Source organism: Lynx canadensis, chromosome D4, assembly GCF_007474595.2.
Source record: "Lynx canadensis isolate LIC74 chromosome D4, mLynCan4.pri.v2, whole genome shotgun sequence".
Classification (NCBI taxonomy): Eukaryota; Metazoa; Chordata; class Mammalia; order Carnivora; family Felidae; genus Lynx; species Lynx canadensis.
In genome coordinates this window covers 74,745,113-74,770,634 of record NC_044315.2, presented here as the reverse complement: position 1 = coordinate 74,770,634, position 25,522 = coordinate 74,745,113, and the positions used below count along the sequence as shown (strand labels likewise).

The following is a 25,522-nucleotide window of genomic DNA, read 5'->3' as shown; positions in this document are numbered from 1 at the left end:
TGGCTGCGGACGAGTGTGCTTGGTAACAAGGAGGGATGGGGTCTGCTGGCAGGACCCCCCGGTAGCACCCTTACCTGCTTTGGGGTGGCATCCAGTTACATCTATGAAAACACAAAAGACAGAGCTATGCTATGTTTCCAACCTCTCTGAGCCCCTCGGGGAAACATCCATAATGGGAAGTGTCTCCAGGTAAAGATTTGCTGAGAGCCAGGTTGGATCTAAGGAGAGAGCAAACTCTTCTGAGATCAGTCTGGTGGTAGTGAAGGGAGAGAGGCCCATGGGCCAAAATTGTTTTCCTTCCTGGCCTTTTATTACCTGGCAATAAATGTCTCTCTGAGTGAAGTGTCTTCAGGCAAGAAGGATATTGTCACTGGGCAAAGCAAAGCCACTAAGCAGCAGGAATGCGACCTCCACCCATCTCTCCCTGCATTTCCAGAACCCCTTCACTAAGGTGACCCTGGTAAAGCCACCTCCTCTCATGGCAGCCGGCCCTCCACAGGAGGTCGTCTTGTTTCTACCATACCTACTTGCTGCTGGTAGCTTCCTCATTAAAAAGGCCTCCGAGACCCTTTGTAGTTTGCTTCAAGATATCAGGGTAAAATGTTTCACTGTCTTGATATGTTTGTGCTCTGTGTTGGCCAGAGCTGGGAGTACGAGGACACAGAAAGAAATGGCACTTAAATGTCCCTAAAATGCAATATATTAAATGACAAACTGGATCCCTAGATAGTGCTACGTACAAATGGGCATCTTGTCTAAGGATCAGGGAACACTGGCCCCACAAATAGTGAAAAATAACTGTACGATACACACACTATTTGGTGGCCTCTAATATGTAAAGGGTTTGATTACCAGGGTGGCAATAACTACTTGTATTTGCTGGGGGGAGTGCACCATTATTAAACATGGGTTTCTCACCTTACTCTCTGAGCTCCGTTATGTAAAGGAATACAAAACAGTGACAGAAGTCACAACAATCACAGCCATTATACATACTACTCTACCCATTCAGCATATACCTTCATATCCATTGTCCAAACAGCACCCTGAGGCAGATAGAATCAATGTGCTAGCTCCATTTTATAGAAGAGAACACTGAGGCTTAGTAAGAGGCTTGACGTGTGCATGATCACACCAGGGAATGAAAGGGACAGGACTTGAAGCTGGACCCTCCAAAGCCACCCACAACCTTCTTTCTACCACCTTATGCTGCTTCTAGGAGAAGCGAGCCCTCAGAGTGAGCCCTCATGTCCCCTCCAGCCCCGTGTTTGACCCTAATCCCAGGTCCAGTGTTTTAAGGCCAGGCCACCCCAGGCCCTTTGAGTGGCCACCCCGGTTCTGCCTTCGGAGCCCACAGGGACACTCCAGCTGGGATTCCTCAGATCCATTGTTTTCTCTCTGCAGGTGACTCCCTGGCTTACCACAACGGCAGATCCTTCTCCACCTACGACAAGGACACGGACTCAGCCATTACCAACTGTGCCCTGTCCTACAAGGGGGCTTTCTGGTACAAAAACTGTCACCGTGTCAACCTGATGGGGAGATACGGGGACAACAACCACAGTCAGGTGAGTAAACCGCGAGTGCCTGGGGCAGGGCTTGGGAAGCCAGTTGGGGGTGACAGGCAGGCACCCCAGCCCCTCAGTTCTGGCTGAGACTGGGAGGGGGCAGCAACCTCCGGGAAATGGTGGCACCTCTGTCCCCAGCAGGGAGAAACCTCAGGGACACTGCGGGTCAGGTGAAATCCTAGAAGCAGTCCACGTTAACCCATGAAGATCCTGGGACAACCACCAGTCATGTGGATTCCAAACACAGAATGTTCTCCTCAGACAAAACCTTGGTCTGTGGCCCAGAAGGAAAGCAGATAAAATGCAGGCTGTCTAGGTGAAGCAGGGGTGAAAGAAGCAGGGTGCTCTTTCCACCTTCTCATGTTGCCTCAAGGATGCTTCCATAGGAGCCTTTTTCCACCACCTTTATTTCTTTGTCCCCTACCACCAGGACAATACAAAATCTTTCTGGGGGGGGGGGGGAACAACCCAAAAGCTGCCTGCCCAAAAGGAAACCTTTCTTTCCCATCTACTGTTGGAAGAAGAACGAGCTGACGGAAAAGGTCCACGAAGGAGTTATGCGAGTCCTGCCCCAGCTCTGGCAGCTGCGTGGACTCTGTGACGTCACTCTCCCTCTGTGGCCTCAGTCTCCAGGATAGAATGAGGAGGGCTCATTTCCAGCTCTGTGCCTCCGTCAGAGGGAAGCAGGAGGGCAGAGGAAGGGCAGCGCAAAGCCCAAGCTATCAGGCGGCAGTGCTTTACCATGACTGGGTAGTCACAGACGCATTCGCCCATGGGGAGAGCCAGCCTTTCCCAAATGTCACCTCCCTGTCAGATTCAGACACTGCCTGATACAGTGAATGCCAAAAACTTAGAATCACATAGTGTCTCAATTTTTTTTTTTTTTTTTGCTTCATTGTACCAGCCATGAACTTTTCCATGTCCCCTCACAGCCCTACGTAGCTTAAAGAGAAGAGGGGTCATCTGTTAAGTTTCTAAAATTCCACATATGAGTGAAATCAGATGATATCTGTCTTTCCCTGAGTGACCTAAGGGAAGGAAAAATAAGATAAAAACAGAGAGGGAGGCAAACCATAAGAGACTCTTAAATACAGAGAACAAACTTGAGGGTTGATGGGGTGGAGGGGGTGTTAAATGGGGGATGGGCATTAAGGAGGGCACCCTTCGGATGAGCACTGGGTGTCACACGTAAGAGATGAATCACTGGGTTTTACTCCTGAAGCCAAGACTACTCTCTGTGTTAACTAACTTGAGAATAAAAAAACAAAAGTAAATTTAAATTTAAAAAAAAAAAAGAGAGAGAGAAGAGGAGTCAGAGAATGCGGTGGTGGCCTCACAGGAGCACTCCCGGAAGCAGACATCCCTCCCCTAGTGGGAAGAGGGCAGACTCTACCATCTGTAGACTGTATGGAAGAGTCAAACATGGAATTAGGAGGCCCAGACACAAATAGAATCTTTTCTTGAGAAAGAAAAATCTTTGGCCAAATTTCCAAGGATATTTCTCCCTAGTGGAGATTAGGGAGGTAATATTTACTTCGCACCTGCAATGTGCCCGGTACTATAATCACTCCTTTACAAGTTCATTTAATTTTCATAGCACCCTTTCAAGGATGGCACTATCAGACCCTAAGAGGAAAAAAAAAAGATAGTGAAACTGAGTCCCAGAAAGTTTTGATGATTTGTTTAAGACCACTTATGCCTCAAGTAAGAGCCCTGAGCTTGAACTCTGTATGTAAGTAAGAGCGTTGAGGTTGAACTCTCTATGTCAGGTTGTACAATTTGTGTTCCACCTGTGCTCTTTCTGCCATTCCATACAAGCCCTTATTAAAATACTCCATGAGAATCCCATGAATTAGAGACTCCCCTGCATATAGCTACTCAGTTCTGTAACTTCCAATCACGACCTAAATTCCTTCAGCGTCTATTCCTACCCATGGGAAGTCTCATCAGCCACCATTTTGTTTCACAATGGCAGCTCAAAGCTCAATGCCAATGCCGGTGACTTCTGACTAAAATTTTAAAAACTTAAAAACTAAGTCAGATTCAGCCAACTCCTTTGAAGTTTTCACTACACAGACCAATAGACAGATAGGCAAGAGACAGCTATGAACTACCACATGGTCAGGTTGAAACAGAACTCCTTTTGTTCCATCAACTAAGCAGCAATGATCAATGAACACCTTGCCTATTGGAAACCCATCTGGAGGTCTCCTCTCTTTTACAGGGTGTCAACTGGTTCCACTGGAAGGGCCACGAATATTCAATCCAGTTTGCTGAGATGAAGTTGAGACCCAGCAATTTCCGAAACCTTGAAGGCAGGCGCAAACGGGCGTAAGTTCCAGGGACAACTGGGTGAGAGAGGAGTAGGGCCCAGAGAAAGAAGCAAATTTTACCAAAGTATCAACACAACCAGTCCAACCATCAAGCCACACCCGGGTATTTGTCAGGAGTTAAAGTTGACCATGAATCATCGGGGCCAATGGCGGAAGCACCCGCCTCACCTACCCTGCGAGTATTTCCTTCGCACCAAAGACAATGATCTCCACAGGTTTCTGTTTTGTTGTTTGAATCAGCAAAAAATTTTCCAGTGACAGTATCACAGTGGTTGTCCTTCTCTTGGGTGGCTCTGGAAATGGGAGAGGGGTAGGCTGTACAGTGGTAGTCGGTGTTAGAACCAGCTGTATTTTACACAAAGCTGTGTAATTAATTATCATTATTTTTGTCCGCAACGATTCAGTGTGTGTCATTGGAGGCCGTCCCCAATTTTTTTTTACATTTCATACAGCAAAAACCAGAAAAGCAATACTGTTTCGATTTTAAGGATATGATTAATATGATTAATATAATAATAATGATGATGAAAACTAAGGATTTTTAAAGAGATCTTCCTTTCCAAAACACATCTGGACAGTACCTGATTGTATTTTTTTTTTAATAAAAGCACAAGTACTTTTAAATTTCGCTGTTGTTTTGCCCTTCGTTGTTGAGCCTGAATTCCACCAAAGCCATATTTGAACAGACGGAGGAAAGGTGAGGAGGGATGGTGGTCAAGTCAGAGAGGAAGAAGGAAAGGTGGGAGGCTACAGGCTGGGGGAGAGGAAAGCACCTTTTTGAACAAAGTTGAGCGAAGTTGGGAAAAGGTTACCACTTAAGATTCAGCCTCTTACTCAACATTTTCAAGACTAATGGTTTGTGCTCTCACAGAGGCTCTCTTATACCCACCGTCTAAGGTAGCCTGCTAAAACTTCCATGATATAGATGAGGTGACAACTGTTATGTAGCAAGGATCAAGATGCCCAAAGGCAGACAGCCTGTGTTCACACCTTGGCTGCACCATCCCCTAGTTCCCTTACCTCTTTGTGTCTCAGTTTCTTAATGAGTAAAGTACAGTTGCTCACACTTCTCCATAGCATTTCTACGAAAAAATAAATGATATCATCCAGATGAGGCCCCTACCATGGTGCCTGGTGTATATTAAATGCCACTAAGTGTTAGCTGTCTCTGCTATCACTGTTTTATGACAGGGTGCACAGAAGTGTAACGACTTGCCCATGGCTACCTACCCACTTAATCATAGAACTAGGATTTCAGCTCAGGTTTCAAAGTTCTTGCCCTCACTCAGGACCCCGGTGAACATCCCTCCTTCCCTGAGGAAATGCGCACTATGGGTACACGTTACAGAACGATTGAGGGTGGGGAAGTTCAGGTGGATCCTTCCTACAACGCTGAGGTCTTAGAACTAGAAAGAATGTCTGTTAGGAATACCTCCTTCTCCCCCAATCAGAGTCCGGTGTCCCCCAGCCTCGGCCTGAATGCATCTCGTGGGGGAAGGAACTCATTGCCCAGCACAGCAGATCTGTTTGTACTTGGCAAATATCGAGTCAGAACCACACATTACACATTTGTCTTTTAAAACATGGTAAGTTGGGGGGGGGGGTGGGGAGCAACTCCCAGTTGATCCTCTCAGAGATTTTCAGCAAATGGACTTATTTAATGAAAACCTTTGGGCTGATAGGCCTCATTCAAATGGAATGTGATGGCTCAGATGCGAGGATGAGAAGAATTCATGGCTCAGGCCAGATCCTTTGCTGCTGAGTTTATCTTGCTTTAATAAATGCCATCGTGTTATATACACAACTGGAAGTTCCCGATCATAAGACTTGTTGCCTGCAATTCTGCCATAGCAACGCTTGCCTTGCTGTGTAAACCCCAACAAACGGGCTCCCTATAACAATCAGGCCTTAAGAGGGAGGCTTAACCCTCTGTTGACTGCTCCCTTGGGAGGCTCTGAGCCCCAGTCCTAGCCCCTCCCCCAAATACAGATATAACTAAGCTGATAAGGTACTTCCCAGAAGCCACACCAGAATCAAATTCCGGTTGGTGAAGAATCCCCATCACATGGGAGTCCTTGACCTTGGCCCTGGGAAGGTGGTAGATACCCCCATATGGGGATGGGAAGGCCAAGACACTCAATGCTGCATAGTCAGTTTCAGACTGCCCACATACTAGTCAAAGCATGAGCTCACCATGCCTCAACCACGTCCTTCAGTTGGTGACTCTGGCTTTGTTCCAGCCACCTCCTCCATCGCAAAAGGTCTCCTGAAATTCTAGTCCACCCTCAAAGTCCAAGCCCACTTCTGCCTCCCCACTGAGAATGAATTTCCGAGGAGTCTGGTCTTCCCTTTGCCCTTCCTCTGTCTGCTCCCCTCCCTTTTCCCAGCTTATACCCTTCGAAGCCATCCTACATGAATGATATCTCAGGTTTCTGGTGAGATCAAAATGGGAAGTGTTGGGACACTGAAGGCAGGAGACTGGGCAGTTAGGGGGTCAGGGTACTTCTTTTCCAGCCCCATCCCTATAGCATCACAGGGGGGTGACTCTTTGCATCCTAACAGAGGCACAATGCCAGTCCATCGCCCATCTCCACTCAGCATCCCAGGTTTTGGATAACTGCTCCCCCCACATGCCCCTTCGGGCCTAAGGATGGTCTCTGCACCTCAGCTTCTCAAGACCTGGGAACTGTGTTAGCCCTAGTGGCTCTCCTCCACATTGCCCACACCTTTAGAGACAGTCCCTCAACTTTTGCCTCTCCCAGGGACCCTGACAGACATGGCCACACTCCGGGATCCTGGGCACCACTGTTACAGCTGCCTGCTTGCCTTACACCATTATTTCTACTCGTGCCTCCCACCACCACCATGGAAGCCACAGAAGATACTCTTCCCTCCTCCCTGTGGGAGCCGGGACACGTAACATGAGCTTTGCCCATTGGATATCTGCAGAGGGGCTTCTAACCTTGAACAAGGAATTAAAAGCAAAGAGCCTATGAGGCTGGCTTCTCCAATGCTACTGCAGAGTCCATCCACAAATCACCATCCTTTGGGACAATTGATCCCACCTTCTCCCTTTCTCAGCTTGACCCTCCCACGCCACTCTCCTTTCCACTATTCCTGGCCAACTCCAGGTATGGGGGGGGGGGTCCCTGTGGGCTGTGCTGATTGGTTCTCTTGTTCCAAGATTTCTCTTTTCCCTTTTCATTTAATAGTACTGAATACAGCCTATACGAGCAGCACTAAGTGAAGAAAATAACCACGGGCCCTGGCCTTGTGCGGCTTCCATGCCAGGGGAAGGCTGGCAACAGCCACCATATCAGACAAGTGAATGTAGAATTGCAAACTGAGTGAATCTATAATTGCATGTTTTAGAAGTAAATCTGAGACACTATGAGAACATCTATGAGGACCTGAGCAGGAAGGCTTCCCAGAAGAAGGGCTTCTGAATCGTCACCTAAACAATAAGTAGGACTTAACCAGTGAAGAAGGCAGGGGAGGCAGAGGACAGAGTACCTCTAGAGGCCCTGAGGCAGCCAGGCCATGCAGAAAAAAGACAGAGGCAGCTGCAAGAATCTGGTCCCGCAGGTTCTTTTGGTCCAGAATAAGGATTTTGATCTTTTTCCTAAATGCAATAGGAAGCTGCTAAGGAATTTTTAGCAGGGGATGATTATGATCGTATCTTTTCTTTAAACCATCTTTTTGTTGCAGTTTCAACTTGGGCAGAGAGGTGGGAGATGGGAGGTGCTGCAGGGGCTGCGTAGTGGTGCCATGGGGACGGGGCATATGGTGTGAGAGACATTTAGAAGGTAAAGCCCACAGGGACGTGGGGGCCCAGAGAGCTACTCCACGTCCACACCTAGTTCCTGAACAGCTTTCAGTTCCTGCAGGTGTCTTCCAGATGTGGCTCCATTGTCTCATTAGGGGTGTGCAGAGCTGGAGTCGAGGTCCCACTAACCTCAAGAACCAGGAGGGCTGTAGGGTCCCAGAGCGCTAGGCATCTCTCCTCCAACTTTGGATGGGGGGGCGGGGGTGGGGGAATCAGGGAGGGTCCCTGGGGGTTACTGTGGTTAGAATGAGGAAGGATTGATGCCAAGGGGACTCTGTCTGTGGCTGAATTGCAAAGGGTGAAGGTGATGGCTGGGCCTTGCCCTGGGGGCTTTGTGTCCTGTGAGTGCAACTGAGAGTTGCTGACGGTGTTTAGGGCAGGAGTGACAAAATCAGGGTCGCTCTTTAGAAGTCCCACTCCCTTACTAGAAAGGCATTTGCTCAGGCTATGTCCTCTGGCCTCAGTGGGGTGTTAGAAGAACTCACAGGTGTCCCCTGCCAGGATTTGGGCAGATGCTCTATGCCAGTGGCCAGCAGAGGGCTCACTCCCCCGCCCACCTCCCTCCAGGACCAGCCACACAAATGAATTTAAAGTTCAGAAAGGAAGCAGGAAAAGGCTCTCCTCTTGAAAATCACTCCAGTCTCGCCAAGACTGGAAAATAGATCTCAATGTGTTACGGAAAGAAACACACACACACACACACACACACAGTCAAACGAGTAGTTCCCGTGTTAGCCCAATGCTTGCAACTGCGGGTGAAGCTGTTTCAGAGCCATGAGATGACTTCTCCAAGGTTCAGAGTGCCTGAGCAAGGACTGAATCCTAGGTCTTCTGACCCCTTAGGCCTTGAAGAGCATCTATTGGCATACTGATTCCTTTATCCATTCTTCCATTCGGTACACAAGGAACACCTGCCATGAGACAGTTCCCTCATAACACTTTACAGTTTACAAAGCCAACGTGATCATAGCTTCTCTAAAGTAATCGTCTTTGCAGTCAGAGCTGAGCTGGCATCCGTTTTCCAATTACTGAATGATCTTGGCCCAGTCGCTTAATTTTTCCGAGTGGCCCTAAAAATTGGAGTGAAGAAGACATACCCTGGAGAAAGTGTGATGATTTAAAAGAGAGAAATGGACAGCACCTGGCCTGGAGAAAATGTCAATACACATTTCTCTCTAAAGTTGATGATAGTTGTCTGAAGCTGAGAAGCGGGATACAATACTCAAGTCAGCCAGCAGATGGCAGGCTCCCCCGGCTTTCTGAGGGCACTAAAGGAAGCACTCCCCGCCCCCCTCCCCAGGTGTTCACGTGGCTGCAGTGATGCCACCTGGGCTCCCAGGCTCATAGAAACCTCCAGGAAAACCCCTTCTCTGCCTTCACTCCAATCCCCTGCTCCATGAGAGGTTCAAACCCTGCCGAGGGGGCAGCAGGGTCATGGCAGGCTGCCTCTGCTGTTCTGGTCTCCCCTTTGGCTGCACAAGCCTTATGTCAACAACCACAAGCCTTCTTGCAAATGTACACCGGGGTGGGGGGTACATTCCTGGGGGTCAGGGAGGGAGGGCTTCTGGCCCACGTGTCCAGTCCCCACTTGGATTCTGTAAAGACCACCACTCTTCTCCGGCATGTGTAATGGCTCCATTGAAGTGACGTGTCATCACTGACTTACTCCCCCCCAACCCCCATTACTGCTCCCTTATTGTTGGTAGTGAAGGGTGAGCTCACACATCTTCTGCTGCCCTATGGTGGCTCCTCTGGCTTGTCCGTGGCCCCTCAGCCACGTGTCTTCTCCTTCCCGACCGCTTAACTGTCCAGCACAGAGTGAGGCCCTTCTGGAAATGGGAACACGTTGTTGTCGCTATTGTTTTACACTCTCTTCTCCTCAAAAGCCTGGTTTAGCTGGCGATCCCTCTGGATCACCCCGAGCAGCTTGGGCAACCCCGGAAACGCCGTCAAGGGCCCTGTGTCCCCAGTGCTTGGCTCCTTGTGTCAGTCTACACCCCAAAGAGGTGTAGAGTGATCCTCTTAAAATGCTGAGTCAAACCATCTCATTCCACTGCCCCAAACCCTCCAAGCTTGCCTTCTGGCTTGCAGCAAAGCTCGAGCCGTTACAGCCCTTGAAGCCCTGAGTGATCTGTCCCTTGACACTTCTCAGAACTCGATGCCTCATGGAGATCTCGGTGCATAGGCCTCTCTGCTGCTCTTCAAACCCAGCACTGTCCCACTTCTGAGCCTTCCCCTGGAATGCTATTCCCAGCACCACACACATGCACACACACGACTCGCTTTCTCACTTCCTTCGGGCAACCTCCCAAAGCCGTCTGCTCAATGAGACTTTCCCTCACCACCCTGTGTAAACACACGCACGTGCACTCCGCACGTGCGAATCCACGCACACGCACACAAGGCCGCCCGGCCCCAGCACTCTTTATTTTTCTCCATAGCATGTCTCCACCTGACATGCTGCTGCCTTGTTTATGTGTATGATTTCGAGAAATTAAGCTCCGTGACAACAGGGACTTTATATGTATTTGCTCCCCTGTTGTATCTCCAGCACCTCAAATAGAGCCCATTCTAGGGTCTCCCAGTCCTTATGTGTTCACTGAACATGTGACCAGACCTATTTTCTATTTCATTAAGCGTCAACTCTGTCCCCAGTTCGTCATGTTAAGCAGAAACTAACTCAGAGAAGTGATTTTCCCAAAGCTGTCATGCAACCAGAATGGATTCCTATTCAGTTCCTGCTTGCCCACATCATTGCCACAATAGGTCAGAACCTGACAGTGTGGTTTAAAGAAGCAGCAGAGGAATTGCTCTATCGAGAGCCCCAGGCAGCAACCTCTCCTCAGCAGGGGAAGGCCGTGGCTGAGATTGTCTCACAGCCAAGGAGGGAGAAATCCAGCAGGACATTTAGAGAGAAAAGCACCATAAATATCAGTCAATTCAGAGACAGAGCATGGCGTGTGTCCAACCAAAGTCACTTGTCCAGGGGCTTTCCACACATGTGGTCCCTCAGAGAGAAGCCTCCCAATTTTGGACCGAGGCCCTCCCACTGCACCACACCACAACTGAGAACCATCGTTTTTCAGGGCTAGATGGGAAGTGAGCAAAATTAGTGACCTCTCAGGCCTTTCATTTACATATATTAACTTTAAAAAGGAAGTGAGAAGGAGAGAAAGAGAAACAGACACAGAGAGTGAGACAGAGGCAGAGGTACAGAGAGAAGGAGAGACAGAGAGAAAGAGACAGATACAGAGAGAGAGAGAGGCAGAGACAGAGACAGAGAGAGATAATTTTCCAGGTATGGTAGAAGCATCATAAACTAAAGTCACCTAGTTGTGGGTTCAAGAATTTCTCCAAAAAGAAGTCTATGTATTTCCTGACAATCAAGTCCTTCTAGGCAGTTAGCAGAGGAGAGGGGGGAGCAGGCCTCAGGTGTGTGAAAGGGGTTTGGTCTACACAGCACACCCAGCTCAGCCGAGGCTTAGGACCGCACTCCCCCTGGGCACCCTTCAGGGGAGCATCAGAGTTAAGTTTGTAAAAGCATCGATCTCTCCCCAAAAGCCCAGTCCTAAGGCAGCAAAGAACTTTCGAGTGAGTGCCACAAGGGGCTGGCTCCAGGACAGGCTACAAACTGCACGAGGGCCCGGCTTATTCCCTGTGTTGCCCCTGCGTCTCCAGCACCACATTCACGGTGCGTAGTGCTGGAACCCAGTCGCTGCACAATTAAGACTTCTCGATCAAGACATCAACTTATATAACTGCCAGGAAGTTCTAAGAAGGGCACTGAGGTCACGACCAGGCCCAGTGTGAGAGACAGTTACACTCAGTTAATAGACGTCTTATTAATCTACTTGTCATCCTTAGAATGGTACTTACTTAGACGATCAGATAGTGAAAAAACTGAAAACACCATGTCCTTCAAGAAAGATGGGATAACGAGGAAGGACATAATCTCCGCGTCAGAATCTCTGCAGCCCTCTCATGGAACAGCGAAAGCAGGCTTATCCTATTGGGTGACAGAAGGTAGAACTGGGAGCCCATGGTGAAATCTACATGGGGCAAACAGTACCCAAATAAGAAAAGGACTTATGACCGAAACCATCCAGGGAACGAGTAGGCCATCAGAGAAGCAGTGAACTCCTGGTACTGGAGAGGTCCTAGGTCTTAAGGTTCACACACTAAATAAAGTAGTGTTATAAAGTCCCTTCCAGCCCCAAAATGGACTTATTCTGCCCCTCCGGCTCAGTCAGTTGCCGCATACAAGCTTTCCAAATGCTTCTGTTCCAGTCACCAACCTGGGTCTCAAATGCAGCAAAAGGAAAGGGCATCATGACAGAGTTAAGACACCAGGAAACACAGATGTTATTTGAAGAAGGCAGCCCCTTGGGGAGACAGGAGATAAACACAGTGTTGACTGTCCCTCTGATTAAACAGAGCGCTTCCTCCAGGGAACACAGGGCAGAAGCAACCACACTTGCCAGTTGGCAAAACCTTAACTCTCTTAAAAATTCTAGGTTTAACGAGTTTCTTGGAAGCAAGCTTCTTACAGAAAAAGAAACCTGTAACCCCAACCATGACCCACAGGCAGAAAATTTCACTGTCCCCCCCCGGCCCCCCTAACACACACTGGGATATTTGCTGCAAGAGATTGTTCAGGGTCAAATTCCACTTTCTAACTTTACTTAGGAAGTCACAGGGGGCTTGCACAAAGAGGCAATCTCTAGAAAGGAGATCTGAAGTGTAAACTGGGATATGATGTTATCATTCAGCCTCCAGGATCACTCATCCCTTAACCCTTTCTTTCCGCTTAATCTGAATGCCAGGGCATTCAAGTAGAATGTACGTGACTTCATGTACATCATATAATATGTGTTTTTAATGCTAAGGCTTGAAACCACCAGACACGGAGGCAGGACCAAATGGTGGCTGTGTTGGAGGCAGGAACCATTTCTTAGTCAACTCTGTATCGGCAGCACCTGGTGGGGAAGACAGCACTGTGCTAAGTCAGTGAATGAATCAATGGACCGATTGATGGCTTCAAGCTTTGGCTCGGCTATGGAACTAGCAGTGTGACCTTGGTTGGGTTGCAGAACTTCTCAGAGTTTTAGATGTTTTCATCTATAATTCAGAAATACTAATAACCACCTTGTATGATCTCAATAAACGCGGTAATGTGTATAAAGTGTCCCAGAAAGTGTCTTGCTTATAGTAGGTGCTCAGTAAATTATGTCCTTCTACTCCCTAGAACCGTCCGTCACACAAAGGAAATGATCAGTACACATTTGCCTGGCTGATCAATACTTGGAATTAACATGAATGAAATCAGTTAATTGAGGAGGAAGCACAGACAGGTGCGGTCATGTGCGTTGGCTCAGGTAGCTGCTCCGCGGAAGAGGTGGGGGCAGAAGGAGAGAAGTAAATCCAACATTTAAATATATCTCTGCTGTGAGAGGCAGTCTCCACTCGTATTTGTCTTTCATTTACACTGTGATTCTCTCTTGGGCATTTCGGCTCCTAAAGGCAAAGTTTCCAGATCTTCTGGAGGATTCATAGAAGATGCACGCCTTTGAAAGCTTTTCATTAGTAAAGCTGGACATACAGATGTGAGCAACTGTACTCAAAGCCATATATCCTTAAAGGACCCACATAATAAAGTCCTACTGTGTCTAGTCCCCCTTCCCTACCCCCAAGAACTTATTTCCACAAATGAATGTGTGTTTGATGCTGTGATCACGAAGCGAGATCAGGTCATCCAAAGTGCCTCCTCACTGCCTTAGCTGCAGAGACAGCAAGGGGAAACTCATTAGCCACTTATATCAATCATCATCGTGGCCCTGGTCTGTGGCAAATCTATTCCTTCTTGTTTCTTCCACCGGTTTCTGTTCTCTTTTTCATCCCAACGGTCTGATTTTGCTTTCCGTTTAATCCATAAATCTTTCTGGAAAAAAAGGGAAGTGAGAAGAACACCAAAGATATAAAATGGCACACAGATTCCCAATTTGGACTTTCCTGGTCTGAAAACAGACCTGACTTCTCTCCCTCAGCTTCACCATCTTTAAATGAGTGATTTTGCTAAAACAACAAGAGCATCGAACCCCTACAATAAGCACCAGCTGAATGCCAGGCACCGTTGGAAGTGCCTCCCGCGTCAGAAACTCACGCGACCTTCCCCTATATTCTGTGAGGTAAGGAATATCATTGTACCCATTATACACAGGAGGAAACTGAGGTATGGGAAGGTTGGGGAACTTCAAAACCACACTATTGTGTTTTATGTAATACGATTCGAATTATAATGGAATGCTTTAATTTAGAACCTCATCATATGGGACCCAGAAAGATGGCTGTGAGTATAATTGATACACTAGAAACACTGATAAGGGAGCGAGCCCACATGGTAGAGGCACCAACTGTCATGATAAGGAGTAAATTCCATGTTCCTTCTACCATTCAAATTCCACTCTCAGGAACTGCAGAACCTGACGGCAGAAACTATGAGAGTCAAGAGGTTATTTATTGTTGTAACTGGGTTGGAAGGAGAAAAGACCCATAAGGTAAAAGGGCACACAGCCTAATGTTTTCTCTGCCTGCAAGGCAGACACATCACTCCGCAAGCTCTTTCTGGCCTCATGCCTCTCCGCAGAGGAGAATTGAGACCAGGATGTGATGAGGGAAAACCACGGGCTTCTGGGTGACTCGCACTGTGTTCAGGCGAGCAGGTCCTGCCCAGCTGGCTCTGACAGGGAGGGGGTTGCTCTCACCTGCAGCTTGGAAATCTACGGTCAACAGAAGGGACTACCCTGCTGCTTTGCGTTTCAGAGTCTCCAGAATCCCAGGGGCCACTCCAGGCTGCTTTGCTTTCTCACCAAAACTCGAAAAGAACCCCCCTCCAAGTCCTAGAATCCCTTTGCCATCAGGGTTTCAGAAAGAGCTACAGTCAATTGAAATGCTTCTTCTTCAGGGTGTGCGTGGAAGTCACCACTTCTCCCAACCTTTAATGACATCATCTGTGCGGCCACCCCGAGGGAGCGGAGCCCAGATACACAGAAGTGCCCTTGAAATGGCAAAGCAGGACCAGGAGGTGAAACCTGTCCATTCCCAAGAGAGCCTCCTGCCGGCCCGACAGTACGGAAATTACGCTGGACCTGATGGCCTCCTCCCAGGTGCCCCTGCTGCCTGCTCAAGTCTGCTAACTGCTTGTCTTCCTTGCTGTGTCTGACTCTGACACCTTCTACCCCAACGCCTGATCATCAACCAAAGTTTTAGTACTCTTTGGTGCCTGTTTCCTGGACTGGCAATGGCATTTGACTCTCTTTTTCTGTAACGAGCCCAGTCCATTACAGGTCTTGTTTGAACGGATCCCAACACCAGGGTACATGCACAGCCTGGTAGGCTTTAAGCTACACTGGACAGGCTTCCATAGAAGGTTCATGGAAAGAAAAACATCATAGCGTAACCACAGGTAGGCTTCTTCAGATAGGATGTTACCTTCTGCACCTAGACCTTTAGTATGGCACAGAGCAACCCTTAAGTGCAAAGAGGCCCAGAGTGGGAAACAGCTTGCTAAGTAAGATGGCCTCAGGGGACATTTGCCCTCCCTGGTCCCTGATGTCGGTGCAGCTGCAGGGAGCAGGTTCTCCTGCAAGCATGCCTCTCAGTCTCTCCACTTCTCTTTCCTCAGAGCCTGGGAAGCCACTCTGATCTAACACAAGGACATTTTCAGAGTGGGAGGTGGGACATACCTAGGGACCCTCAACCAATGAAGGACAGGAACACTGGATGAATGCCCCGGTCCTCTCCTTTCACAGAAGGAGGCACGTTCAGTATGCCTTCTCATGGGGCCCCAGTGGGACTAAGCCACAGTTGTCCTCTGCAGGAACCGAACAGCAAAGCTCATGCTGGCTGTCCCTTCCTCCCTGTCTCAACCTGCTCTCACCCCTACTCCTGCATCTGGGAATCATCTCGCAAGCTCTTGCCTCAGGCTCTACTTTAGGCCTGATGAGCTGAGGCTATAGTTATAGTGAGAATCAGGAGTATTGTCTAGGATCGAGTCAGTAAGGTCAGTATGAGCCAGACAGTGAACAGGCCATGGAAAAACTTTAGATTTCAGATTCCATTGCCTGGGTAGTTAAGATGATGGAGCCCAGCCTAGGAATCCAGCCAGCGGGACTTTGGGGCAGGGGGCAGTAATGGCTGGGAATCTGGCCTCACCAGGGCTAGATGGAGTCTCTGGGCCTCTGCTGAGCTGGCTGAGATTCAGAGAAAGAATTGGAATGGCTAGGGACACTGATGCAAAAAGCCGCTCACCAAAATGGGGCCACAGGGAAGCCACAAGGTCAAGGTCTGACTCAACCCTTCTGCCAGGGCCCAGAACTCATCTCTAGCACATTGGATTTGGCATGAAAATAACCACAGCTTTCCTGAGTGTGCCTATTTTCAGCCTGCTCAACAGTTTTCATAATGAGCTCATTTGGTTCTTAAAACAACCATATAAGTCATTCTCCCCATTTTATAGATGAGGAAAGTGAGCCCACTATGCACTTGAACCAAGACTTGAATCCAGAGTTCTTGGGATTTCAAGCTGCAGTCTCTGGCCAACCAACTACCCTGCCAGGATCCAATGGAGCTGCAGTCCAGGTTCAAGGTCAACAACTGACCTTGCAGATATAAGCTTGAGGACTGCAGTCAGGACGAGCTGGGAGAGGTAGAAGCTGATTCTCAGTGTCAAAATGCACACACGGCATGGGTTCACCAGCACTGCCTAGGGACAGATGCTGCCTATGTCTTAGACTCACAGTGACAGTGACCGTGTCCTATGAGGTCACATTGCAATTGTCCCTCCATTCATGTACCATGTTTCTCAGATATGTCATCTACTTTTAGGGCCTGAAGGAAAAGACTCCAGGTTGAGGTGGGCAGGATGCTTGTCATTTAGAAAAGAACCCACAGCCAGGCTTCTATCTGCAGGCCACACTCCCATTTATAAAACATATTCTAGTCCTTGAAATCATGATGCTGAGGATGAGTAGAGAAAGCCATATGACTCCCATTCCAGAGAGGAGTAACAGGATCAGAGATGTTGAAAGGCAGGACAGTGTGGCAAAAATACCATCCACTGACCACGGAGCCAGGAATGCCCAAGCTCTGACCTCGAGTTGCCTTGCCTCACCACCAGCTCCCTATTCACCTCGGACTCTGACTTTGCAGGCTGTGTGTTGCAGAGGAGAGGGTTCAAAGGTGGAAGGAGCCTAATCCCCCGAACCACCCCACAGAGCAGAGATCAAATCCACAAGTAGCACTGTTCTGTGACATGAGCAAGTAATATATTTTTATAGCATTTTGCCACGGATTGCATGAAGTCGTTTGTTATAGCAGTTAGCCAACCTTGGCTAATACAGGTCCTCTGTGGTCAAGGTGGTTTTCTCTCTGACATCAGTCCAGTGGATTCAGCATCATTTGGAGCTTCCATCTGGTTCTTTTCAAGCTGGTCTTCACTGACTGCTCATTCCTTGGTTTCTGTGATGTCTATTCTTGATGTCAATTCCAAGGGCCCCATTGCCCTTGAAACCAGTGAGGCAGCAAAGCCACACACGACCCAGCTCTCCTTCCTGGTGGAGAAGAGCCAGCCTCATCAGATAATCCAAAAGCCAGATCAAAGGGCACCAGACCCAGTCACAGAAGACCTGACACTGACCTTAGCTTGACTTCTAACTCGCTGTGTCACCTTGAGCACATTTCCTCAGTTTTTGGTCTCGCTTTCCCATCTCTAGAACTGTGGGGTTTCCCTCAGTGATACCAAAGCAACTGCTAATGCTTTAGGATTCTAACATGTAGATTCAAGACCCGAGAGAGAAAGGTAAAGGTTAATTACTCAAAGCTGTGGGATAATTAATGAAGGTGATTTCCCCCAGACTCTAAGGGAAAAAAGATTTTGTTGAAAAGGAGAGAATTGTTGAGGCTGATGTTATGTTTAGGAAGGCAAACCATCAGGCCGTTTCCATTTTGAGTCAATCCCACTGTTTGAGAGGTAACAGAAGAGAAGGGAGAGGCCACAGGCTCTGATTTGGAAAGACCTCTGTTCAAATCTCGCCATTACTCCTAATGACCGTGTGTTTGCAGGAAGTCATGTCTCTAGCCCTCCATGTTATCACTGGTAAAGCGGCACCTGTCAGAAAGCTATGGTAATCAAATGAGACAGTGCAAGTAACACACATTGTAAGTTGTAACAGGGAGTTCCCTTTACTGTCCTCATGCTAGGGCGAGGGGGAAGCAGGGGGAGGGATGGAAGCATTTCCTTCATTGTGCAGCTAATCATTTATCTCAACATTGTGTGTTAGGTGCTCACAACACACAGATGAATAAAACATAGCCCTTGACCTCAAGGTTTCAACGTCTCGGTGGAAAGACAGACGCATGCACAAGTTACTGATCCCCTAATATGATAACTATCTCACACACGTATAAAGAAGCCAGCACCACCCCTTCTAGAAGACGCCCTAGAGAGGCATACATGGGTGCCCATTGAAACATGTACAGGAATGCCCACTGAAATTCTGGCTACAAATTTAAAAAGTAGAAAAATATTGAATGTCCATCAATAAGAGAGCAAATAAAATATAGCACATAAATAACTAGAATTATTAACATGTAGCCTCATTAAGATTGAAAATTCAGTTATCAGATTATATGTACAGTTAGGTACCATTTGATTAGATTTTAAAACCACACACCAAATGTTCTGTGTTTTTCACGGAAGTGTGCAGTTGTATGTATTTTTTTTAATTTTTTAAATTCATTTTGAGAGAGAGACAGGCAGTGAGAAGGGACAGAGAGAGAATATCAAGCAAGCTCCATGCTGTCAGCACAGACCCTGACTCAGGGGCTCAAATCCACGAACCGTGAGATCATGACCTGAGCCAAAATCAAGAGTCTACACTCAACCGACTGAGCCACATAGGTGCCCCAATGTATATAAGTATTTTTTTAATGTTTATTTATTTTTTAGAGAGAGACAGACACAGAGAGTGTGAGCCAAGAAGGGGCAGAGAGAAAGAGGGAGACACAGAATCTGAAGCAGGCTCCAGGCTCTGAGCTGTCATGTCAGCACAGAGCCCAATGCAGGGCTCGAACCCACGAACCGTGAGATCATGACCTGAGTCGAAGTCCGACATTTAACCGACTGAGCCACCCAGGGGCCCCAAGTATTTTTTAAATGGACTAGAAGAATCCACATCAAACTCATGAGCCTGGTGGCTTCTGGGAAAAGTAGGCAGGAAATGGGTCTAGGGCTAATGCTCAAAGGGGACAGTAATTTCATCTGTAATGTTTTGTTTATGTTTAAAAACTCTAGAAACCAGTATGATAAACCTTAGCATTTATTTTTTGCTTTGTTCATATGTGTGATATTATTCTTTATACCTTTCTGTATTTTTTAAATTTCTCAAAGTAAAAGTAATCAAAATATAGCAATGGGTTGTACAAAGAACAATGAAAAAGTCCTTCCCTCAGTTAACCTAAGCTGACCTCAGAGTAAGTAAACGCTAGAAGGTAGTGGCCAGCAGGCAAGATCAAGGCTGGTAGGAGTTGGCCAGTGGTGGCAGAGGGTCATGGAGAGTGTCAGTCAATCCTGTTGACACTGTCTGGGAGTCAGCATGAAACTTTGATTTGAAGAAATGAAGAGCTAGTTTTCACTCCTGGATTTACCACTTACTAATATAACAAGGTCGCACATGTAATCACGCATCGATTCTCAAATTAATTGCTGTCTCTAAAGAAACTAGTTCCTTATGCCAGTTAACAGATAAAAGGTGGACTTTAAATTCTATATAATTTATACTTCATTTCAGCCAATAGTTTAAACAGTCTCTTTAGGAACTTCTCAATACCTCCAAGAGAAAAAGATCCAATTTCTAAAGGAATGGTTTTCTGCCTGCCATCCCCCGACTCCTCTCCAAGATGGCACCTGGGTGTGGTTTATGCACCCTCATGGTGGAAGGGAAGCACTGGGGCCCAGAGCCCGTTTGATACTGGTGTTAGAAGCAACACCCTTGATCTACCTAATTGCAGACTGACCTGCTGGTATTTGCATTTGAAGTCTGCAAGTGGTGAAACTTGAGGTTGGCTGGGTTGCTCTCTCTCTCTGTCTCTCTCTGCTCAGGCAAAGTCTGGGTGCTCCCCTCCTCTAGACCTTTCTGAGGCCTGGCAGTGAATCCATTCAGCTTCAGTCCAAATAGTTTGTTATCTCTGCAGCCTTCCCTACAGAACCACCTTGATCCTGCTGTGATGGACCTTCTAACCAACACCCAGCTGTCTACAGTGCACAGGAACCAAACCCAGCTCCAGAGGGCTGAACCTCTAAGCTTCCCTGGGCCTCAAAGACACTACACTGCCATGTTTATTTTGATATGGCTTCCCTGGCATTAGTATGGTGTCTTGCAATGTGTCTCTGCCGTGTGGCTCCCCCAGCAGAGAGTGGAAACAAGAACTACCCTCTGTTCTGAATATTTCTTCTACTTATCTAAAGTGATTTTCTTCTCTTGGTCAAATGCTCCTGTAGGATGTTTCCAGTCCCCTCTCCTTCTTTCCTCCCAGTCTTCTTTCCATAAAACCCTCAGCTGGTGTGATAGTTAATTTTATGTGTCAAGTACCACAGGACTCAGATATTTGATCAAATATGTCTGGATGTTGCTGTGAAGGTACTTTTCAGATAAGATTAACATTTAGACTTTCACTAAAGCAGACTGCTCTCCATAATGTGGGTGGGCCATATCCAATCAGTTGAAAGCCTTAAGGAAAAGACTGACCTCCCTCAAGGAAAAACGAATTCTGCCAGCAGATGGCCTTCATACCCAAGCCTCAATGTCAACTCCTCCTGGGATTTCTAGCCTGCTGGTCATCCTCTTCTTCTCTATAAGGTCCAGTTTATAAGGCTGGGGTCTTACTAAGGAGGTCAAGTGCCTGTCTTTGGGATAATGAATTTGAAGGAGGTAGGAGGCTGCAAGGAAACCATGGCTAAAGGGGAGAAACTTACATTTGTTACTATAAATTTTTATCATCATTACCATGTGTGACCTTGAACAAGTCTCTTGACATCTTGAGCTTCTGTCTCACAAAGTTACTCAACTAATCAAGACATTATTATCACTAGTAGTCACAGTAAAGTTTAATTAAGATTGTGAGTGTTGGAATTTGAGGTTTTGCAGGGGTGAGGGTCAGGTAATGAAGTCAGTGTTCATGGGCCACAGTTAGGGTTTTATGGAGTGGATGTGCATAAGGTAAGTTTTAGATGACCAAATCAAGGCTGGGTTATAAAATCCAGGTGGAGGGTAGAGCTGGGACTACCATGTGGTCAGCTATGACAGGACCAGTGATGTGGGGGCAGTGGGATCACAGTCGAGCAACAGAGAGTAATACCAGCTACTTCTTCCACAGTTCTTGTCCCAAATGATGTGATCATAGCAAGTTTGTCTTTGATTAAAAAAAAAAAATCCATGCTGGAGCCAGCTTTACCTTCTGCCCTGCCAGGTAAGAAGCAAACCTTCTAGCAACCTCACCCTTGGAGTCTGAGAAGGACGGGAAATTCCCCTGGAAGCCCAGAAAGAACGGAGGCCAAACTCTGGGCTTTTTCTGAGCAAACATTTTGAGAGAAACCAAAGTGATGATGATGTGGAAGAGCAAGCGGGGCTGTCCCCTCAAACAGCAGCAAGGCTGGTGAAAACACAGGGATTAGTACCGATGAATCATTGCCAGTCCTCTCCCTGATAGCGCTTGCTCATGGCAACCCAATAAATACCGGATCTCCGAAAGCGCTGACAAGTTACCCACCATGCCTGGGAGTTAGATGGTTTTTGAAATTGGTGGGAGGAGAAAGCGAGGAGCGGAGACACGGGGGCGTGCCCCCCTTCCAGAATTCGCATTCTTCCTTTTGGTAAGATGGTTTCCTACTCTTTCCGAAGTGTGGGTGATTCTAGAATCTAGATGAATGGTGCCCAATCCCAACCTTCCGTTCTTCCACTGAGGGGGTGGGAATTCATGTCCTTCTGTGACTCTGGCCCTTTGAAGCAAGGAGGAGATGCTTGGAGGCAGGTTTCCTTGCTTTGGGTTATTAACAGCGAGGGCAGACTAAAGGTCTTTGGAGCACTGCTTCAGACAGAGTCTAAAGTGAGCCACGCTTTAAAAGAGGCAATATTCCACTCAATGTCTTGATGGTGCTGGTAGATACACAGACCTATACATGTGCAAAATGTGTAGAACTAAACACACACACACACACACACACACATACACACAGAGATAAGTACAAGTAAAATTGAAGAAATCTAAATAACATCGGTGGATTGTTTCTATCTCAACATCTTGGTCTCAGTATTCTATCTTACTGTAGCTTTGGAAAATATTACCACTGAGGGAAATTGGGTAAAAAGTACACAGAACCTCTGTATTATTTCTTTTAAGAACAAAAACAGGTTAATTGAGATATGATTCACCTCCCATACAATTTCCTCATGTCAAGTGTCCAGTTCAGTGGCTTTTAGTACATTCCCAAAATGGGCCGTTCATCACCATCATTTTAAAACACTTTAATTATCACAAGAAAGAAACTCTGCTCCCTTTATCTGTCGTCTCTTAATACATCCATCCCCCAAGCCCTAGGCAACTATGAATCTACTTTCTTTCTCTATAGATTTGCTTGTTTGGGATATTTCTTGTAATTGAAATCATACTGTAGGTGGTCCTTAGTGATTGGCTTCTTTCACTTAGCAATTATGGTAGGGTGTATCAATATTGCATTTGCTTTTTTTTTTTTTTTTTTGATGAATAAGATTCTACTGCATGGATAGACCACATTTTATTTATCTTTCATCAGGTGATGGGAATTTGGGTTGTTTCCACTCTTTGGCTATTAGCATAATGTTACTACAAATATTTGCATACTAGTTTTTGTACAGACAGGTGTTTTCAATTGTCTTAAGTGTGTACCTAAGAACAGAATTGCTGAATCATACGGTAACTCTATGTTTAACCTTTCCCTATGGTCTTGGGAAGGTCACTTCTCCTTCTTTCCTACTAAACAGGCATCACCACATGCCCCTTACCAAGCTGGTATGAGGACTACCTACATAACATAATTCAGTGTTTCCCAAACTCCAGTCACTTCTGCATCTACATCCTCACTTCTACCAAATTCACTTACCACAGCGATTGTCATTTATTTACTACTTTTTTCACTAAATCGATTCTTTTCTTTGCATAAACAACCTTATTTGTTAAAGGAAACAAAAGCGGATGCTCATTTGTTCACATTTTGACATCTCTGAAAGCAATGTGTTTCTTATCCTGCGTGATAGAGGATGGTTTAATTAGCAGAATTATTTTCCTTTCTTAATGGAATATAGAATAAGGTTGTTTTTATAATCAGCAACATTTTAAGTTCTATTAAATATGGAATGTCATTTCTTTAAGTAGAAAAATGGGGCTGCTTATTAAAAATAGAAGGAGCCATTTAAACAACTACATTTTATTAAATCACATTTTAATTAAATTTCAGCCAGAGCGTGCTGCCTGCAAATATTGTTAGCCTGAGGTCTACTCCTGATCTATTAAAAAAGGGAAATTTAACAAGCAAAGAGGGTTAGCAATATAACTCACTAGCACCAAACTGATGGTATCTTCATGATGCAATAAAGCACCTAATTCCGTGTTACGCATAGTCACACTATGTAGCACCTAAAACCATCTCCATTAGTAGCAAGTGTCTTTCTTTGAAAAGCACTGGGGAAAAGCTGAGTGCCCTAGCAGCTGAGACCTGCATCACTGCTTTTGGGAATTAGGGATGATATACTTGGAGTCCCTAGGGGAATGAAAAGTACAATGTAGTGTTCCACCCTGAGATATCGTGTAGCAGTGGGAAATGTCAATTAGAAACAAACCCATTGACTTGGATAGACTCTGAAAATGTTGAGTGAAGGAAGGAGAAACTGAATGAGAAACACATTGTGACATCATATATAAAAATTAAAAGTTTACCCATTCACCATAAACACTACACATGCTCAAAAATATACACATATTTTTAGGATGGGTATGGGGAGGATGGGAGAGGAGAACAAGGGTGCAGGGAAGAAAAATAATATTGATAAAATAAAACAGGAAAGTCTGTTTGGACCAAAGATCATACTGTGCCCTGAGACAAAGTGTTTGCGTTAACTCAAATATCCATATAAAACACATAAACATAAATGTAAAATTCCTATCAGTATCACATAGGTATACAGTAGATTCTCAATGAATATCAATGGCTTGGCTTTGGGGTACTCTACAAAGGCTGTCTAGAGTGTCTTCAAGAATTCAAAGTGGCACTGAATTCCCAGTGACTGCCCCTAGGTACATGTCCCTTAGCAGACCCCAGAATTGTTTACGGTTCCTCCACCCCAATGCCCTCCCCCCACATATTGGACACCTCTATTTCAGGATGACCCACCACCAACAATGAGCCCTCCCCACAAACCATGGGGTTTCTAAAGCCAGGCTGATTCCCCTGAAACAGACTCACAGACTGTAACGAGTTGATCCAGGTAGACACTCCTTAGGAATTGAGTTTCTCCATCCCCTTTTATAGAGAAGGGCAGAAACTTGATGGAATCACACAGTGAATTAGAGGCAGTTTCATAACTAAGACCAGGTTTTTTTTCCTTTCATGTGTACACACATCCTGCCCCTCTCCACATTTGGTCTGTAATGCCCTTGATCTGACCTTCCAATAAGCCAGTGGCAAGGTTATTGAGACAGGATTTCCATCCTCAGTGGGGCAGATATTCATGTCTAGAGTACTTCTCACCAGCCCCTGAGGCACCAAGACATCAGGAGGCCAAGAAATTACTCCAAGGTCAATGAGTGCCTTCCCAGAGGAGACAGAAGTGATGAACAGCCAGTGGTATCATTTCTTAATACCATTATCACTAAGGTGATCCATTCTCAGGAAGACAAACAATAGAAAGGCCTATAGGCTGCTTCGCATCTTGGCCTCAGAGAGGGGGTGGGTGGCAAAGATAACAAAAGTGGTGAGGTGGGCAGAGGCATGAGCCATTTTATGAGAATTGTCTCATATTCCCAGAGTATATACTATTACCTCCTTTTTACAGATACTAAGAGACTCAGGCCAAGTAACTTGCCCAAATTCACCAAACTAGCAAGGGGTTCCAAACAATGTGCCTTTTTCCAAAACCCTGGTCTGTCCCCTCTGCTGGCTCCTTAGACCTGAGAAGAAAATAAGAGATTCTGTGGGGGCTTAGAAAAGAAAGAAGCTCAATTGTGAAAGGGAGCATGAATCCAGGAGGATTTCATGTGCCTCTAGCACTTGACATAGGTCTTCAATGAAGGGTATGATTTCCATAAGTGGATTGGGGGAGGGAGTTTTAGGTAGAGAGAACATACAGCAAAAGTATCAGGCTGGGAAAGCACAGTGCATGCCTAGTGCACCAGGCAGGTGGTTGGGTCAGAACCTCAGGTGAATGATGCAGAACAGAGGCAGGGCAGTGTGCTGGATGGCTCCATGCAGTTGGATGGAAGCATGGGCTATCAGGCTCAGGGGTTTGTGTGCACCACAGCAGGCACTGCAGAGCTCATGGAAAAATTTAAGGTGGAATATGGCTAGAAAAGTTACCCACCATCCCCAGAGCCTTTGTGGTTGAGGAAGGGACGGATCAAGAAATAGGTTTTGGATAAAATTGACTTGAGTTTGAGTCCTAACCCTGCCATGAATTAGCTATAATCTTGGGCAAGAGGCTCATCCTCTT

General features: G+C 46.5%; 1 protein-coding gene across 1 annotated transcript in view; it reads left to right on the top strand.

The window, feature by feature from the left end:
• Positions 1-4,508, top strand: part of TNC (tenascin C) — a 95,012-nt gene extending 90,504 nt beyond the window's left edge. The window contains exons 27-28 of the mRNA XM_030293782.1: positions 1,405-1,568; positions 3,793-4,508. Coding sequence (XP_030149642.1) covers positions 1,405-1,568; positions 3,793-3,903 — 275 coding nt within the window. The 3' untranslated portion in view covers positions 3,904-4,508. The remainder of the gene's footprint in view (positions 1-1,404; positions 1,569-3,792) is intronic.
• Positions 4,509-25,522: the final 21,014 nt, after the last annotated feature.